General features: G+C 34.5%; 1 protein-coding gene across 5 annotated transcripts in view; it reads left to right on the forward strand.

The window, feature by feature from the left end:
* Nucleotides 1-20,310, forward strand: part of KLHL28 (kelch like family member 28) — a 30,800-nt gene extending 10,490 nt beyond the window's left edge. For 2 of the 5 annotated variants that reach the window (XM_081049192.1, XM_081049194.1), the window contains 4 exons: nucleotides 5,711-6,609; nucleotides 12,181-12,624; nucleotides 14,519-14,727; nucleotides 15,824-20,310. In XM_081049192.1, the coding sequence (XP_080905318.1) occupies nucleotides 5,711-6,609; nucleotides 12,181-12,624; nucleotides 14,519-14,727; nucleotides 15,824-15,987 (1,716 nt within the window). In that variant the 3' untranslated portion in view covers nucleotides 15,988-20,310. Of the gene's footprint in view, nucleotides 1-5,647; nucleotides 6,610-12,180; nucleotides 12,625-14,518; nucleotides 14,728-15,823 lie in introns of all 5 variants that reach the window. The other 3 variants (XM_081049195.1, XM_081049196.1, XM_081049193.1) reach the window with 2 other exon arrangements.
* The last annotated feature ends 283 nt before the right edge of the window (nucleotides 20,311-20,593 follow it).

The following is a 20,593-nucleotide window of genomic DNA, read 5'->3' on the forward strand; positions in this document are numbered from 1 at the left end:
AGACAATTAAAAAAATTATCTAGTAATAGGACAACTTATCAAGAGCTTGCTAAGTGATAGGCACTATTCTAAGCACTTCATATGTATAAACTCATTTAATCCTGAAAACAACCCTATATTATTATTGAATAACTTGTGCCTCTTGTTTTTTTACATGATAACCCTCAGATTTCCTTTTTTTTTTTAAATCAGAGTGAGCATCCTCAGTTCCATTACCCATAAGACATGATTTGAATTTCTTCTCTTCATCAGGTGTTATACTTTGTTTAGCTCCCTGTTAAAGGATGGTCCCCAAAATCTGTACTCTAGATGTAGTGTGACATTTTCAGTCAAAGCAATAGTGTCTCCGCTCTAGTTCTGTATGTTACAATGGAGCTTAAACCTACATAAATTAGTGTACTACAGTAGTACTAAAATTAACATTTATAAGCCCTTAAAACACATCCTACAGATGAGGTTTTTTTCCCCCTCTTAGTCTACTACTTGTATAGTTGTTTTGGAATCCATATAGAATCTTAACGTTTATTCCTCTTGAATTTCTTCTTGTTAGATGTCAATTCTTGTGGATCCTGTTTTGTTATCCAGAGGTTTTGCTGTCCTTTGCAGCTTCAGGTCATCTACAAAACTAACACCACTTTCTTTTTCCGTCTTTACAATTTCACGGACAGAAGATTCTTTCTTGCCGTAGAGCATAGCAACCTCAGCATATGATTTTTTTTCTTTCCTTAATAAGTTGAGAACTCTCACCTTTTCACTTAAAGGAAGCACTTTATGGCTTCTCAGTATTTACCTTAGGGTTCATTCTTGGTATTGCATACTCTATGGTTTTGGACAAATGTACAATGACATGTACAGTGACATCTATCTACCATTGTAGTATCATATATGGTTATTTTACTAGAAATCCTGTGTGCCCCGACTATTCATCCCTCCCTTCCTCTAACCCCTGGCAACCATTGATCTTTTTACTGACTCCATAGTTTTGCCTTTTTCAGAATGTCACATAGTTGGAATCAGTATATAGCCTTTTCAGATTGGCTTCTTTCACTTAGTAATATGTATTTAAGCTTTCTGCATGTATTCATGGCTTGATACCTCATTTCCTTTTAGCGATGAATAATATTCCATTGTCTTTACGTACCACAGTTTATCCATTCACCTACTAATGGGCATATTGGTTGCTTCCATGTATTGGCACTTATGAATAAACCTGCTGTAAACATCCATGTTTAGGTTTTTGTGTGGACATCAATTTTGGGGAGTAAATACCAGGAAGTTAATTAGTGAATTGTATGCTAAGAGTATGTTTAGTTTTGTAAGACACCAAAGTGGCTGTATCATTTTGCATTCTCAGCAGCCATAAACGAGAGTTCCTATTGCTCCAGCATTTGGCATTCTCATTGTTTTGGATTTTGACCATTCTAATAGGTGGTTTTTCATTGTTTTAATATGCAATTCCCTAATGACATGATCTTGAACATCTTTTCATATGCTTACTTGACATCTGTATATCTTTGGTGAGGTGGCTATTAAAATCTCATCTAGTTTTAATCAGGTTGTTTATTTTCTTATTGTTGACTTTTAAAGAGTTATTTGTTTTATAACAGTCCTTTATCAGATGTGTCTTGTAACAAATATTTTCTCCTAGTGTGTGGCTTGTCTTCTTACTCTCTTGACGTTGCCTTTCCCAGTGCGGAAGTTTTTCATTTTAATGACATCCAGGTTATTAGTTCTTTCTCTTATGAATTGTGCCTTTGATATTATATTTAAAAAGTCATTGCCATACCCAAGGTTATCTAGATTTTTTTCCTCTGTTATCTGGGTGTTTTATAGTTTTACATTTTACATTTAGGTCTCTGATCCATTTTGAACTAATTTTTGTGAATGATTTAAGATTTGTGCCGAGATTCACTTTTTAGTATGTGGGTATCCAGTTGTTCCAGCACCATTTGTTGGAAAGACTATCTTTTCTCTATTGTATTGCCATCACTTCTTTGTTAAAGATCAGTTGACTATATATATGTGTGTCTGTTTCTGGGCTCCTTACTCTGTTTCATTGGTCTATTTGTTCTTCTGCCTGTGCCACAGTCTTAATTACTATAGCTCTGTAATGGTTCTTGAAGTTGGATAGTGTCAGTCTTTCAACTTTGTTCTTCTTCATTATTGAATTTGCTGTTCTGGGGCTTTTGCCTCTTCATATGAAACTTAGAATTAGTTTGCAATATCCACAAAATAACTTGCTGGAATTTTGATTGGGATTACGTTGAACCTAGAGTTCAAGTTGGAAAGAACTAACATCTTGATAATATAGAGTCTTCCTATCCATGAACATGGAGTGGTTCTCCATATTTGTTTAATTAGTTCTTTGTTTGCTTTCATTAAAATTTTAATAGTTCTTATATAGATCTTATACATATTTTGTTAGGTTTATACCTAAGTGTTTCATTTTTTAGGTGTTAATGTAAATGGTAATATGTTTTCAATTTCAAATTCACTTGTTCTTTGCTGGTACATAGAAAAATGATTGACTTTTTAATATTAACCTTATATCTTGCAACCTTACTAAAATTGCTTATTAACTGCAGAAGTTTTTTGTTGATTGTTTTGGATTTTTTACATAGACAATCATGTCATCTGCCAGCAAAGACAGTTTTATTTTTTCTTTTCCAAAATATATTTTTTATGTCCCTTTCTCTGCATTAGTTATGTCTCCTTTTTCAATTCTTCCTCTATTTTCTGTGTCCATTTGCCTTTCCTGTTTATTCTTCACTTTTCAGTCTGAATAACGTTCTCCTTGTTAAATCAGACAAATGAGAGTTGAGAGGGATATTTTTCACAAAACAGCACATATAATTAAATTAATTGCATGTGAATAAATTGAGTGTTTACATGTTTATAGACTTGCAGGTGAATTTAATTTTGACCTAGCCTTTTGAAAATTTGAATTGGATGAAAAGAAGACAAGAGAAGAGAAAAGTTGTAGACAAAATTTGGCATTCTGGTCAGAAAATATCTGTATAGTGCTGTATTAATTACGTGAGTTTTATTGGAGTGAAAGGTCATTGTAAAAAGAATGGGCATTAGTGAAAGTGGAGATCATGGGAAAAAACAGTTTAATAAAATGAGACGTAAGTGCTGTATTCAGACCGTGTTTTCCCGAAAATAAGACCTAACCAGAAAATAAGCCTTAGCATGATTTTTCAGGATGACATCCCCTGAACATAAGCCCTAATGCGTCTTTTGGAGCAAAACTTAATATAAGACTCGGTCTTATTTTCGGGGAAACATGGTAGCACCTAAGTTGTGTGGACTTTTCACTTTATAAAACTGTTTTCATGTAACATTTTGAGATAGACTGGCGGTATTCCTATTTTATGAATGAAAAAATTAATACTTAGATTAAAAAATGTACCAATTCTATATAACAGTATGCAACCTAGATAGGACTAAAACTCGTTATCTGTATTTGTAAGGTCCCTGTTCTTCACTGATACTGTTATACCTCTATTGCCTCACCACAGTACCCTACTCTTGTAAATCTTACAGTTTATTGTGTTTTCATGTGCATTATCTGATTTGATACTCATAAACCTTGTGAGGTGTATAGTTTAAGTATATCTCATTTTACAGATAAGGAAAATGAAGATGAGAGAAGGCAAAGTTCCCCAGATGTGAAGTATCTAGGACTGCTTTCTTAATCCCATCACTTATTTTCTATATCTACTTGCCTTTCCTGTTGTTTATTTTTCACTGTTCAGTCTAGATATTCACTTTTTCTAATACACTGAGGTTAAAAGAAGTTAAATAGGTTAAAAAGGTCACCACTATTAGTAAGTAAAAATGATCCAGATCAAAACTGATGCCTGTGGTTTCCGTCTTACCAATATTCTCTTCCGGAATTAAGTACCTGCTGGACGAACCCGAAGTTTCTTGAGACTTGTTCATACCACGATTGAGGATTATTCTGATAGATATGTGTAGAATTATCTTGAAAGGTCAGAAGTGGAGGTTGCTGATATCAGCTGTAAGGTGGCCATATTAACAAAATTTGTTAGCAGACTTAAAATTCAACTGAGAAGTGTCAAATGATGAGGTTCTAGATGAAGATGAAAGTTTCAATATTTGGATATTTCTACATAAAAATGCACAGAAATGAAGAGTTGTACTCTTTCAATTCTACCGGTATTCATATTTAACAATGTTTGGAATGTTTTAATTTATTGGTAATACGTTAAAAATAGGAACCAAATTGAAGCACTTTTCTCAGTCTGTTGAGATCTTCTAGGTGTATTCTCAAATAAGTTACCCAAATAAGTAAAAAAAAATAAAATAAAATAAAAATAAAACATAGGAACCAAATCTTCGACTTTTTTATTATCCCCATCGCTTGTGGTTGAGGTGTGAGACAGGAAGGAAACACTTCATATCATATAGATGTCTTTATGTTACTTTTATCTATTTTAAGCAGCTACTATGATTAAAGTATTTATGTATTAATTTCTTACGGCGGATGTAACAAATTACTACAAACTCAGTTGCTTTTTAAAACAAAAAATTATTCTCTCACAGTTCTGGAAGCTAAAAGTCTGAAGTTAGTATCACGGGGCAGAAATCAGGGTGTGGGCAGGGCTGTGCTCCCTCTGGAGGCTCCAGGGGAGAATCTGTTCTTTGGCTGCTTGCAGCTTCTGGTGGCTGCCAGCATATGTGGCCACATCACTCTCATCTCTCCCTCTCTGTGGCCACGTTACCTTTCTCTCTTTGCTCTGTGCCAAATCTCCTACCCTCTTCTTACAAGATACCTGTGATTGTATTTAGGGCCTCCCTCGGTAATCTAGGTTAAACTCCCCATCTCAGAATCCTTAATCATATCTGTAAAGGTTTTTTGTTTTTGTTTTTGTTTTGCCATATAAAGTAACAGTCAAAGGTTCCAGGGATTAGGATGGGATGTCTTTTTGGGAAGCCATTATTCAGCCTACAACAGTCCTGATTGCCTTTCACGTCTTCTTTTTCTCATCTCTTTCCTTCTCTCCTATTTATTCTTTTTCATCTTCCAGACGCACATCATGGCAAGTACATTGAGTGGGTATGTTCTAGAGTTATGACCAAGAGGTGAGAGGTGCGGTCTTCATCAGTGGGGTGAACCTTACTTATTGGCCTCATTATAGAACATCAGATAGTGTTCATTTTTATCGTCGTTGAATTAGTTGACAGCAATAATTTGGGTAAATCTTTGAGTAAAGTATGTGAGTTAACATGAAATTTCTTTCCAGTCAAAGGATCGGTTGATCAGATTAACAGGCATTGATAATCATTATTGAGAAAATAGCCAAATAGCCTCTAGCATGGTTTCAAAACCAATTTTCCTTTAGGGATTTATTTTTTTTCACATGTGCATTTGTTTCAGTGATAGCTCAACTTGAATTTAATGAAGGTAAAGAGTTGGCAGAGTTCTAATCCAAAAGTCCACCGTCGAGAGAGTTTTGTGGTTTGGGGCGGAACACATAACCTTTCTTAACATCTATACTAATGGAGTTGAATTATGTGATTGGTAACATCCTTTCTAACTCTAAAAACTTCTGTCTAGTATGTGGTATAAAATATTTGAACACCAAGCAACAACAAACCATCATTTCTTTTGTACTATTAGAAAGAAGAATCGCATTGCCAAGAGTATTCTGAAGTAACTGTTGTGCTTTCCGATTCCCTGTAGATGGACCACACATCCCCGACGTACATGCTTGCTAACTTGACCCACCTACATTCTGAACAACTCCTGCAGGGCCTGCATCTTCTTCGTCAACATCACGAACTCTGTGACGTCATTCTTCGAGTAGGTGCTGTTAAAATCCATGCTCACAAAGTGGTCCTGGCCAGCATCAGCCCTTATTTCAAAGCTATGTTCACTGGAAACCTTTCTGAAAAAGAGAACAGTGAGGTTGAGTTTCAGTGCATTGATGAAACTGCTCTCCAGGCCATTGTGGAGTATGCCTACACGGGGACTGTTTTTATTTCACAGGACACAGTGGAATCGCTCCTTCCAGCAGCAAACCTACTACAGATAAAACTTGTCCTCAAAGAATGTTGTGCATTTCTTGAAAGCCAACTTGATCCTGGTAATTGTATTGGAATTTCTCGTTTTGCAGAGACATATGGTTGTCATGACCTTTATTTGGCAGCCACTAAATACATATGCCAGAATTTTGAAGCTGTTTGTCAGACTGAAGAATTTTTTGAGCTTACACATGCTGATTTGGATGAAATTGTTTCCAATGACTGTTTGAATGTAGCCACCGAAGAGACTGTTTTTTATGCCCTTGAGTCTTGGATCAAGTACGATGTACAAGAACGCCAGAAATACTTAGCACAGCTACTTAACAGTGTGCGATTACCACTGCTGAGTGTGAAATTTCTCACCAGACTCTATGAAGCAAATCATCTTATTCGTGATGATCGCACCTGTAAACATCTTTTGAATGAAGCCCTAAAGTATCACTTTATGCCTGAACACAGACTCTCTCATCAGACAGTCCTGGTGACACGGCCTCGCTGTGCTCCCAAAGTGCTTTGTGCAGTGGGAGGAAAATCTGGACTGTTTGCCTGTTTGGATAGGTAAATAGAAGGATTTATGTTAAGAGATTTTATACTTTTTAACTATGCTTTCTATATTTTCAAACAGTTCTTTTTTCTTCTTTTTTAAATTTGCTTCTTTGTGTTTTTTTCTTTTCTTCCTAAACACTTACCTGGTTGTTTTAATCACATTGTCATCCATTCTCTAGAGCACTCTCAATTATTATCACCGCACTTCCTCCCAGTGCACAAATTTCTTTTGTCTTGGTTGCTCACTAACTTTTCTTCTGTTTTAGATCTTTCTTTTCCTTTGTGAAACCATTTACATCTTTATTTGAGGCAGACCAGGTCAGAGATGCTAAAGAGGAGAGCTAGGAATCTGGGATGAAGGAGACTGGGGACAAGAGTAGATTTGAATGAATAGTTAATTTAAAAAAACCACCAAAGAAATAAGAAAAAATAGGGTAGTGATACAAATCATGGACTTTATGTGCAATTAACTTTCTTCAATATAAATATTTTTTAATGACAGTAGTAAAAAGTATTTTCTTTTCTGATAACTTAGATTAGGAGTTGTCAGACTTGTTCTATAAAGATAGAACAAATAATAAGTATTTTTAGACTTTATGGCCATATGGTCTCTGTTGTAACTACTCAACTCTGCCACTGTAGTGTGAGAGCAGCCACAGACATTCCATAAATAAATGAGCATGGCTGGGTTCCAGTAAAATTTTATTTACAAAAGTAGCTGCTGGGCTGAATTTGGCTCATAACCGTAGTTTGCCAATTCATGATTTATAGCATTATGCAAATAACCTTTATACATTGAAAATATAGCTGGATGTTACCTTCACTTTTCCCTTGAATGGGATTGCTTCATGAAAACTTTCATGTGTGATATATTTTTTTAATACTGTGGATTTCTTTCTGGCCATTTCCAAAAATTTGGTAGATTGCTTCCCCCTGCCACGAATGGTAGGAAACTATTGATGTTTTATCAGTGTGAACTGATACATTCTGTATCTTTTTTAAAAGCTTCAATGTACATCTTAATTGTAGCCTAAAACTAGTATTGTTGAAATTGGACTACAGATAGAACATTAGTTATGGTAACTGAATTGTTTTCTCTTATTTTTAAAGGCATTCATTATTGGCATGAAGTAAATCAGTCAAATTTCATGATAAAGAATTCCAAATATGAATGTACATTGTAAAAATGCTTGAGCAGTTGCCTCTTGGTCTCTGTAATATTAAAAATAACAAGCAAATTATTGAAGAGTCATAAGAACAGTTTATATCTTTAGTTCTGTAAGCTTTCATCTTAGAAAAAAATTTAAATGTCATTTGCACTAAGCTGTTTATGGTAGTATTATTTATAACTATGGAAAAATTGGACTCAACCTGAATAATTATTCAGTTTAATTCTACAAAAAATATTAAACACCTGTGCATCAGACACATTATGCTAGATAATGGATCTTTAACAAGTTCATAATTTAGTAAAGGAGACATGTTTAAATAGATAATTATAACATAGTGTTAGCACAGTGCTAAAAATAGTTCTATGGAAGTATTAAGGAGGAGCATTTATCCCATTTGGGAGATTCAGGGAAGATACTATGGAAAAATTTATATCTAAGTTGAGTGTTGAAGACAAAGAAAGAGCCAAGCACAAAATGATGGGACGGTCACAGGAAGTACACAAATACACAGTGGATGTTACTATAGGGTATGCAGGAAACACAGCTTTTTGGTATTCTGAAGTATAAAATTTTCACCGGCATGTGGCAGGCTCTGGTCAGTAAGAGCCATGTCAAAGAAGGTATTGTGTGCCATGATGAAGAGAGGATATGTATTGTGTGGGTTGAAAAACTATTTTAAGGAGGGTAGTGAAATGATCAGATTTGTATATTAGATCATTCTTGACTACATTATGGGGAAAGATCAAGCGGACCTGGTAGCATCAGAGTCATTAGAAAAGAGGTTATTATAAAAGTACAGGCAAGAGATCATGAGGCCCTGAATTAGGGTAGTAACAGTATGATAGAGACTGGGGTATTAATTTAATAAATATTTTAAGAGAGCACATTGATAGGATGTGGTTGAATGGATATGAAGGGATGATGAGGGAAAATCAAAGATGAGTGAGATTTCTTGGTTACATAGATATTGGATGAATGGTTATAAACCGAGCGCGAGAGAGTACAGGAGGAGCCATTTTAAAGGGGAAAATAATGTGTTTGTTTAGTTTGGGACATCTTGAGTTTGAAGTGCCTTTTGAATATCCAACGATAGGTATCTTACTGCCAGCTGGCTATGATTGCAAAGCTCAAAGAAGAGGTCAGTGCTGGAAATTTGGAAGTTAGCGTATAGTATAATTTAGAGAGATAAGATGAAATCACATCCTTCCTATTACTCAGGAAATTCCAAGTAGTTTAGGAGCTCTGTGCTAAGAACCTAGGACAAAAAACAAATATGGTTTTTATTAAACTATTATTGTATGGCCCTATATGTCATCTATTTTAACCTTATTGCCCAGCCTTTTTATTTATTTTTGACTCAGATCTGTCTCTTGTGTCCTCTAGAACTCACGTTCTATCATAAGAAAAATCCTCTTTATTGTCAACTTCTTGTTTTAATGAAATAGGCTGATGTGTAAAGATACTGTTTTTGCTAAAATCCTCTCAAAACTGTTTCTTCCCCCCATTTCTCAGGTATCACAGGTCCTCAAGGTGGATAAGTGTTTGCTTCTCATAGCTACTTCCAAAATTTTTTCATCTCCCTTCCATCAAAAACCTCAACTCATTTCAAGCATTTGCCATCAAGCAATAATATCACTTGATATCCCTTCTATTGTCATCATCTGCTGTTCCTTTACTGACTTCATTCATTGAAGATTTTTATAGCTGTCTTACTCTTTCTCACCATTTTACATAAGTAATCATTCTTACTGATTTCAACAAACACATAGTATCATCCACAATTATCTAACTCCTTTGCCTCTCTTCTTGATCTCACTTCTACCAGTCTTTTCTGCCTTACCTGAGGCACCTGTTCTCATGATCATACCCTCAACTTTGTCATTACCAATGACATCAACACTTTGAAAATCTTGGTTTCAGACATTCCACTCTGTCTACTACCTCCTTTCTTGCCACTTCATTTATTTCAGTACACCCACTGCAGCCATTCTTTGTTCCCTGCAGGACTTGTAATCCTTTGGCTCTCTAATCAGTTAGGAAAACTGACTGCTCACCAACCACCACATGTCCTCACCTTCACTCTTTACCTAGCTTAGATTCCAGGAACATCAGTGTCGTCATTACTTTCAATATACACATGGCTCCCTTGCCCTTCTTTCCTTCCGTCATACTCATCTAGTAGTTAAATTCAGGTTTCCACTTAACGCCATGGTTGCAACGGATCGTGGCTAGAGAAGCACACATACCCATCTTAGCCGGTCTCACTTGTGGGCTTCAGCACTCTCAGCCACCCCTTTACCTGTCCCTAATTAATTTACTCTTTCACGTCCCTGGAGGACTGTTTCATACCTTCTGCTCTCTCCATAAAAACAGCCAAAGCCTCTTACCCTCACCTCCTAATCCAGCTGATGACCTTGTCTCTTACTCTACTGAGAAGACAGAAGCAGCCTGAAGAGAGCTACCTCATCAGCAAATCCACCAAGTTCTTCCTAGCTAAGACCAGCCTCCACTTCTCCGTGTAGTCACCAGCCCGCATTTCCTCTCCTCCACAAAAGGACTTTGCTCCTGCAGTTCACCTGTCACTCTCCTCTATCATCACCTCCTACTCCACTGCTTCACCACCACCAGATATGTTCTGGGTTAAGCTCCCAGATGAAATTAACCTACCCTGGGCTCTCGTGTTTCTCTGCTCATCTTTATAGCTGCCTCCTCTCTCTCTTACTCCTTGCACTAAAATAAAAAAAATTGTCTATGACCACTGTTTTCACTTGCTCATCTCCCACTCCCTTGAACCACTCTAGTCAAAATTTGTCCCCATCACGTCACTGAAACTGCTCTCCTTAAGGTCATATAGTTCCCTGATGTATTGTTCTCATTGGAACAAATTCATATTTTAAAACAAGCACTATAACAAAACTGTACATAGACATTCAACAACTATTGAATGAATGAATGTACTTTCATCATACTGGATAGAGAATATATATTTTTATGCCATGCATTATTGAGTCTGGGAACATTGGCTACTTTTTCCCAACTTTTTTTTGTAATGAAATATCTATACATGGAAGAGTGACCGTATATAATATGCATGCTGGGTATAAAGAATAAATACTCAAGTACCTATCAAGCAGCTTAAAAAATAAACTGTTAACAAAGTCCCCTTATGTCCCTCCTGATGCAGACTCCTTCCCGCCCCCACAGTCCTGAATTTGCTGTTATTTCTTTGCTTTTTGTTGTAATTTTGCCACATCTTACATGTGCCTCAATATATCATTAGGTTTTACACATTTTTATATAAATGTAGTAATACTGTATATATTCTTCAAGGATGTGCTTTCTCACTGAACAGTAAGTTTTTCAAATTCATCTGTGAGACTTCATGAGCAAATAGTTCATTTAGTTTCATTGGTGTGTGGTATTATAGTAATGGACATAATACAATATTTTCCACCATGAAAATGTTAATTATAAAATTTAATTGAAGTGTTACATATGTACAGAAAACTTCACAAATTCCAAGTGTACAGCTCAGTGAATTATCACAAGGTGAACATTACAAACCAGTTAGAGAAATAGGAAACATGACCAACACCCAGAAACCACCCTTGAGTTCCCTCTCTCTCCTCCCCAAAGGTAACCACTATCCTCATTTCTATTCCAGAGATTAGAAATGTTTTTGAACTTGATATACATGAAACTCTATAAAATACAGTCTATTGCATTTGGCTTTTTTCCCGTTAATAATATATATGTAAGATTCATCTGTGTTGCATATAGCTATAGTTTGTTCATTTTCATTTCTGTATAGTATTCTATTATATGATATGCCACAATTTGTCAGTTTTTATGGTTGATGAACATTTGGATTGTTTCTAATTTTTAACAGTTACAAATAATGCTGCTGTGAACCTCCTTGTACATACACATGTGTGTGCATTTTTCTTGGCTACACATCTAGGAATGAAATGACTCAGTCATGGGGTGGTTATACTACATCTTACTTATCCATTCTCCTTTTGACAGATGATTGTATTGTGCTGCTGTGAATGTTTCTGTGTAGGTCCTGGTACAAAACTGACTGTAATAGGCATTCAGTAGAGTAGATAACACAGGAATGAAACTGCTGAGTCAGAACATGTGTGTATCTTCAGTTTTATCAGATAACGTGAAATTGTTTTCCAGAGTGGTTTGTACCGGTTCACACTCTCACCATCAGAGTGCACATTCCTAGCTCCACATTCTTGCCAATAGTTGTTATTATCTGCCTTTAAATTTTCCCAGTCTGGAAAGTGTGTCGTGGTTTATTGTTATTTTAATTTGCATGTCCCTGATAATGAGATTAAACATTTTTATTTGTTTATGGGCCTTTTTGAATTTTAAAATTTAATTGTTTTTGCTCATTCTTTAGTGTGGAGATGTACTTTCCTCAGAATGATTCTTGGATTGGTTTGGCACCGCTGCGCGTTCCTCGCTATGAGTTTGGAATATGCGTTTTAGACCAAAAAGTGTATGTTATAGGTGGCATTGAAACTGACGTGCGTCCTGATTTCACTATCAGAAAACATGAAAATTCAGTAGAATGCTGGAATCCTGATACAAACACCTGGACTTCTCTTGAGAGAATGAATGAGAACCGAAGTACCCTTGGAGTAGTAGTACTTGCAGGAGAACTTTATGCTTTAGGTGGTTATGATGGACAGTCTTACTTACAGTCTGTAGAGAAATATATTCCGAAAATAAGAAAGTGGGAGCCTGTGGCCCCAATGACTACAACACGAAGTTGTTTTGCCGCCGCCGTGCTGGATGGAATGATCTACGCCATTGGTGGGTATGGTCCTGCCCACATGAACAGGTATTTAACCTAATCAAGCAGTGAATGATTGTAGATTTGTAAAGTGTTATTAACAGTGATTTCTGGTTTTTAAACAATTTGTGTATATAAATGAACTTCCTTTTTTAATATTTAAAGTGATATTGATAGACATTTAGGAAACTTAATCTGCTCCATGAGTATAATTCTATTTGTTTCACATGGGGATTTAATACAGACCTAAAATAAGATGAAGTTAGACTACTTTAGATTTTGGGTGGGGTGTGTGTGTGTGTGTGTGTGTGTGTGTGTGTGTGTCCTATTACCGCATTGCCCAAATATAATAGAAAAGTGAAAAGCGTAACTCCTGTATGCTTACACAATATTATTACAATGCATAAACTTAAAGCCTTATTTAAATATTCCTTTCTGGATTCTTATTTTATAATACATGCATTATTATGTATCTAAGTTGTGCTAGAGTCTGAATTTGAGATTTCTGTATTCTCCGAATAATAAATACATAATAATAAATAATACATACTACAATAATACATAAAAAAGAGACATATATGAGAAATAAAAGCATAAAGTGACTGCTTATATGGAAAATTAATCATAATTATAAACCTTTGTTGAAAATTGATGTTCCAAAGATTTTATCTCTAATAATAATTAGATTGGTATGTGTTTATTGATTGTCAGCATTTTAATGAAAGAATATATTGTTTGACTAGAAAGTAATAGTACAATGGCATTTCAACTATAAATTTTTATTTATGTATAAGCTAAAGTATTCCCCTTTTTATTGTTCCCTTAGTTGAAGGAAAGTATTTGGGGACCAGGCATACGTTTCTGTTTTGAAAAGTTGCTGTCAGAAATTTATAAGATAAAAGTATCTTAGTTTTGAGATAATGCTCTTGAAGTTTGTTTTTGCTACAGTTTATCAACTCCTCTTTTCCCGTAGTTTTGCTGTAAAGGTTTTTATCCAGGTGTCCTTTCAGGAAATTATAGTTTAGCCTATATTCTAGTATATAGTCTAGTCTCTATTCTATAGAATTATGTCACCGACTCTCAAAGGCTTTAGGTTTTTTTGAGAAGTTAGATTAAAACCAGAACAAGCTCAACAATTATGCCTTTATGCCCCTTCAGGGCACAGCATGGGCTTAAGGCCTTCTGGGATTGTATATGGACGCTTTTTGGGAAATTCTGATTTGATTCTGATTTCCATAATATAGCTTGGAAATGACAAGGGTTCTCTGCAATGTAGATTTGACTTAAATCCCTGAATTCTCCAATCACTCTGAGAGTATTATGATTTGCCAGTTTGTATTATGAAATCTGCAATGTGTGCTTTGCAGCAAACCAACGTGAATTCTTCTGTAAGAAATTCTTTCCTTCTCTTCCCTTTTCTTTCGCTGTATAGTAGACCTGAGTATCCTTAGAGCACATATATATTCAGAAGTTTGTGATTTTCAAAGTCGTTTCAAATGCATACGCATTTGATTTTACTCTTACATGAATCCTTTAAGGTTGTATTATTGACATTTTTGCAGGTGAGAGGAAATGACTTATCCAGGATTACAAAGCTCCATAGTGGTAGGGCTAAGGTTCATTCAGCTCTAGATACATAGCATTAATAATTGAACCCAGGTTTTCTGAATGCCAGAATACTCTAACCTTAATATCCCTTGCTGCTTGTATAATATAATGAGATAGTGTATGGCTGTTATTGCACCCAGTCCCCAAAGTAAGCTTTTATCCCTGCAATCTAATCAGCAAAATCAAAACACTTGGGACCAACTACTCTGGTTTTATATCTGTGTATTTATTTGAACTTTTAAAAGTTCAAATGGTGGGATTTAGTTTTGCTTTAATAGGAAGAGTGACACAAAGGATATGTGAATTAATTCTTTTCTTTTGTGAATATTTGCAGTGTGGAGCGTTATGATCCAAGTAAGGACTCCTGGGAGATGGTTGCATCCATGGCAGATAAAAGGATTCACTTTGGCGTGGGTGTCATGCTGGGCTTTATTTTTGTGGTGGGTGGACATAATGGGGTCTCGCATTTGTCAAGCATTGAAAGATACGACCCTCATCAAAATCAGTGGACTGTGTGTAGACCGATGAAAGAACCCAGAACAGGTAATAACATCTTACTAATTTATAACTGTAGGACAATGTTCTTGGAATAGTGGTTCCTTGGAACATAATAGTAAGAGTATTACTTGTCAAGAAAAAATAAACATGTGTGTGGTAAACCTGAGAGACAACTAGATTGGACAGAACTATATAGATGTTTCTACTATATAGATGTGTACATATTATTATTTCTTATATTTGGAGAACACATTTTGAGAAATGCTAGTAATGGAATGTATCTTATAGAAGTTCTTTTTGTCCATATAACAACTGTCATCTTTGTATATGTTACATACACGTCAGCAGCCTATATGTTCACTTTCAATTGTTCTCTCCTTCTCAAGGGGTATAGTTGATCAAGAAAAGGTTGAATTTCAGGGTTCCCAGAGAGAAACAAATACATCAAGGAAAAGAAGAAATTATCTTTGAGCCCAAACTCAAGTCATATTATTTTAAGGATTTAAATTATTGATAGAAAGCCTTAGGAATATACCTTGCATTTGTGATTAAAGAATCTTTGGAAACTGAAAGGACAAAGTGGAATGAACTGTTTTGTTTACTATACATAGTTTCTGTGGTGTCTTTGGGAGAGAAAGCCATAAAACAACGAGGATGTAAAAAATTAGAGTAACCTTGTTCTTTTCAGAACTACTTGGATTTTTGACTGTGGGTGTTGGCGCCGCTTGTTCAAGGTCAACTGTACGAATGCAGGTCTTTCGTATAAGCAAAGTGATGAAACGAACTTCAGAAAAGCAGGAGATACTTGTATTTGAAAACCTAATAAAAACGAATGATTTTCTGAAAACTGTAAATAGAAATTGAGAAGAAAGCACATGGAAGTAGACAGACTGCCTTCTTAGTAGTAGTATTTTCCTGTTGTGGAGGAGAGGGAGGGAGAGTAGGATTGCGGAGGAGTGGCAAAGGAAGGCTTCAACTCTTACTTTTGTCTTCAGGGGTATTTTTCCAGTGAGCACACATTACTGTATTGCTTATCTAATTAAGGATAGATTGTTGACATGTACTTTAAGAGAACATTTTTAGTGAGAAGTCTGCTAACTAGTTACTGTGTTTTTTTCCCGTTTTTATCCCCCTTTCCCAGGAGTTGGTGCTGCAGTCATTGACAACTACCTTTATGTAGTTGGTGGTCACTCAGGGTCTTCCTATCTGAACACCGTGCAGAAATATGACCCTATCTCAGATACGTGGCTGGATTCAGCTGGCATGATATACTGTCGCTGCAATTTTGGATTAACTGCACTTTGACAGTGTGGGCTCGTAGAAACTGAAGTGATGAACCTGTGCCGCATGAAAGGATGCGCAATTTCCCGAAACCCCTAAACAGCATTGCTTTCTTTTTAACGTGAAGTGGCATGAAGACTCAAGGGTTTTGTTGGGTACTTTGACAAGTAGCTTTGGTTGTTCTTGATTGCACAGTGAATCAATAATCAAAAAAAAAAAAAGGGGGAAAGATCTTGCCAATTGAATTGTGCACTTTTGCCCCTGATTCTGGAATAGTTTTGGGTTCATAAGTGTCCATGTGGAGAAAACTTTCCTGCTTTTTATTATTTTCGTTCTCTCCCTCCTTGAAACACACCAGGATTTAGGTGAGTGATGCCTGGATGTTCGAGTGTATTGAATGACTGGACACAGTGCTGATACTGTCTGTTGGGTGTGAATTCATATGCTTCACATTTTAAACAAAGGGCTGCTTTTTTTGGTACTTTTAAGGGGTATGAATTATATACCATTGTGAGTCACCTGGATATTCTTTCTGCTAAAAGGCTTAAGGGCTGGGGATGTAATAAGTTTGCAAAAAATGCTTTTACTCTTATGATATTTGGGGGCCTATTTAAAGAAGAAGTCAGATACATACTGTTTCTGCCTTTTTTTATATGGGCAAGTTAATGCTGGATGAATTAATTTACTTTTCCCATCTAAGCTATGCTAAGCATGGCTAGAAAGAGTTAAGCATATCAGTTTAATATTTTTGTAGTAGTACAGGAGGCTTCCCAGTGTTGATGTAAATATGTGACAAATGTTTAGTACCACCCTTAGGGCATATTGATTTTTTTCATATATCCTGTAATGATTTCAGGTTTTTAAGACCATTGCTTTTTCAAAGCGTTCACATATAAAAATGGTGCTAACTGTAGGAGCTATTACAAGGCTATAACGATGTTCTTTTGGATGTTCAGTGTGAGATATGCATGACATGTTTTGATCGTATTTTCATTTTTATTGGCTTGATTCATTTGTGCTTATTAAAAACATTAGTAATTATACTAATGTTAACATCCAAAAATTACCTAAATGCCTGTTATGCTTTTCATGGTTCCTGAATAGTGATTTAGAGAGATACATTCTATATCTTCTTGTGCTAGATATTACATGTCCTTCTTAAGAACAGAAATGTATGCATTAAACATAAAGCACTAGGCAATTAGTTATGCATCACTTTGTACACTTCTTAGGTAACTGAATATTTTAAAGTTATTGAGGAAAACTGGAACTCAATGTTTACTTGAGTAATGGTTCTACATTTGGTTCTACTTTGACTAAAGAAATGATCTTTTAAAGCAATTCGTTTGCTATAGCCAGGTGTCAGCTTATTTAAAAGAGGTGGTTGGCTCATTTTGTTTTAGCATGTTTTAGTAAATGTCTGTTAGTCTTGAACACATTACCTTGCATTTTATTAGGATATTGGTACTTTTATTTTTGGTACTGTAGTCATTTCCTTTACCATGGCCTTCTTTTTTTTTTTTTACCCACCCCCATCTCTTTATAGTCTCTGCAAAATCAGTGTATATTTTGTTTCCTATGAAAAATTCATACTGCATTCTTAAGTGCCATAATGTTCTAAACTATTGTTAAGAAGCCATTTATAATTATAAAATGTAAGTTCGTTTGTTAGCATATATGTTATTTCTTGAAAACTATTTATAGCCAGGCATTTTGCGGTTTTCCTTATTCTTCCATACACTGCTAGTTGTAGATTTAAATATATACTACAAAACTATGTAAAAATCATCTTTAATCATAAGTGCTATCATGCTTTATGAATATTTGCACAGATTATAAAACCTTGCAAGTGATTTTTAGTTTCTTCTAATTAAGAACTCAACAGGAACTACTAATAAAATGGACAGGCTGAGTATTGTCTGTATTGCTTTGTTTAAATAATAATGATATATAGCAATAACTTTTTAATTGATTTGAATAAATCTATTGAATAGAAACAAGGTGCACTATTGTGATTGGCCTAGACTTTATTTAAATAAAAGCAATTTAAAATAGATCTATCACATACTTAATTTTAAATCCCCAACTCAATTTTTTTTCTATTTATATCAATGAAATTGTTAAGTACATCTTATTACTCTGTTTTTAATCCTGTCTCCCCAGAAGGGAGTTTGAAAGACGAGAAAATTATTTTAATTGTAAACATATCTATACAATACATTTTATTTTAACGTTTTATTCAATGTATCATCCCCACTATCAAATTAGTATAAAATAATCCTTTGCTAAATTAGATCAAAGACATATACCTATCATTGTTTTGGAAAAACCTGAATTTCATGTTGAAGAAGAATAAATATAAAACATTTGGGGCAATAGTAGGAGCCGTATACCAGAGAACAAATTACAAAAACCTATGAAAGGAAGAGAAAAACCAAATTTAGAACTATTTCAGGTTTGCTAATCCTATTGTACTGTTCATAACAAGAGGTATTAATGTGACCTAACAACTGATAATTTTAGGATAGGGCCTTCTTGTACAGATTTGTGACAATTTACAGACAAATTGCCACATGTTTCTTATGTTAAAAAGGATAAAGATATTTGATTATAAATTCCCAGGGTTAAAGATACTAGAAATAATTTCATTTCCTCAAGCAAGGAGGAGATAGCTATTTAAGATTACCCAGAAATATTTTTGAAAAAAGTGACTGTGGAAATAGTAATTGTTTAATTAATTGGAAGATAATCACCTTCTATAATGATTTAATGAAGACTTAATGTTTGGCTGTTTAATATTTGTTGAATATAGTAATAGAATTTAAGTGATTTTTAATGTAGCCCAAAGAATATTTATGTAAGTTCCATAGGTTAATGCTAATACTGTTTCAATATGAATGAATATTAAATTATAGGAAGTGGTATCAAGTGATAGGAAAATGGCATTCATTAGATTTTGAAAAATTATTTTGATAGCTTGACAAGTATGGCGGGTCAACTATATGTATGGGATACTGTGCTATAGGGGCTAGAAATCTAAAAAAGATGCAGTCTTTTTACTCAAAGAACCAAATATAGTGAAGGAGTTCTGTACCCAAATAACTATTATGGATAAAGTGTGAATCTAATTCTTTATCTCCAACATCATAAGATGTAATTAGAGACCCAGTTTATGTATAAATATTTGTGTCCTTTAGTGTCCAGTGTTTTATTGATAGGAAAAAGAATTATAGAAAACTTAATATTTATAGAATTCCCAATTTCCTGGAATTGGATAATATATTTTCTAGTAGAAAAACAAAGTTATAGAAACTTTAAAAAAGTACTTAACTATATTATCAAGGCTCTGGCTGACATTGAAGGAAATATATGTACATACAATGCTGTGTTTTCAGTTTTGGTGTTGGATTTCTGGTATTGTCACCTAAGTGCTCATTTTCAGGAAAATAAGATTCTACAATAAATATACTGCTTAAAGTTCAATAAACTTGTGAGAACCTCTATAACCTCTGTAGTCAGAAAGTCAAGAAATTCTAAGATGTCACATGTCAGTTAACATCCAGTTCTATCTTTTAACCTTTTTTCCTTTGTAAAACAGCACTTTAAATTAGACATGAATTAATTAGATAGTTACTCTATGGCTGGATATATTGGATTTTCACTCACAGTATATTGAGTCAGTGTTGAAACATTTGAGACGAGTGAAGGATACAGTAAGTTTTAAGTACTGTAGGTTTACAAGTTTTCTTACTGGTATGAATATGGAGTTAAACAAAAATCCAGTTTACATCTCTGCAGAGAGAAAAATTGTTATCCATATATCTTTTATATTACACATATTTAACTAGAGATAATTTATTGTTAATTTTGTCAAGTTATCATGTGTAAGTCCCATTTATTTTAAAATACCAAGCAAAAAGTTCCAAGTTTGCCTTAAAATACAAGTGAAATTAAAGAACTGGATGATAATGCCTATATTTTTGCCTTATGAATCGTGCTGTACCATAAACCAGAGATGGTTTTGATTTTAACAGGATTCTGAAATTTTGTAGATGTAGAGTACTAATAATACATGTACTCTGTTACAAAGAATATGATCTAGTTGTGGATTATTGTAATGTTTAAATGTTTTTGTATATGTATTTTACCTCTGAATATGTATCTTTTTAGCATCAGGATTTCATTTTATTTTTGTTTACATAAGTGGCATTTAACTTGTTGAAGGTTGTATTCTTTTGTCTTTTATTTTTGAAGTTATTTGTGTGCACTATTGTGGTAATGCTCTGTAATGACTATGGTTAAATTTCATTTAATGTGAAACGTTTAGAATAAATTTGAAAAACGTGACTTTCATGTGTCACTTTTTTTTTTTTTTATTGAGCCTTGGATTCTATAGTGCCATTTATTTTGATAATTTAGAAAATCAACACATTTTGCCAATTTTATGTACTATCCCAGACTTTTAAAAATATTAATTAGATTTGTTCCAGTCAAATTTCACCAACACGTTGTTATCTGTAGCTTGAAATAAGAATATGTCCTTATAGTCTTAAAAACATCATTTGTAAAATTCCTCTAGGAAAGATCACGTTATCTTTATCATCCAAGCTCTTTTTCCCCAATGAAGCAA

Source organism: Rhinolophus hipposideros (assembly GCF_964194185.1).
Source record: "Rhinolophus hipposideros genome assembly, chromosome: 5".
Taxonomy (NCBI): Eukaryota; Metazoa; Chordata; class Mammalia; order Chiroptera; family Rhinolophidae; genus Rhinolophus; species Rhinolophus hipposideros.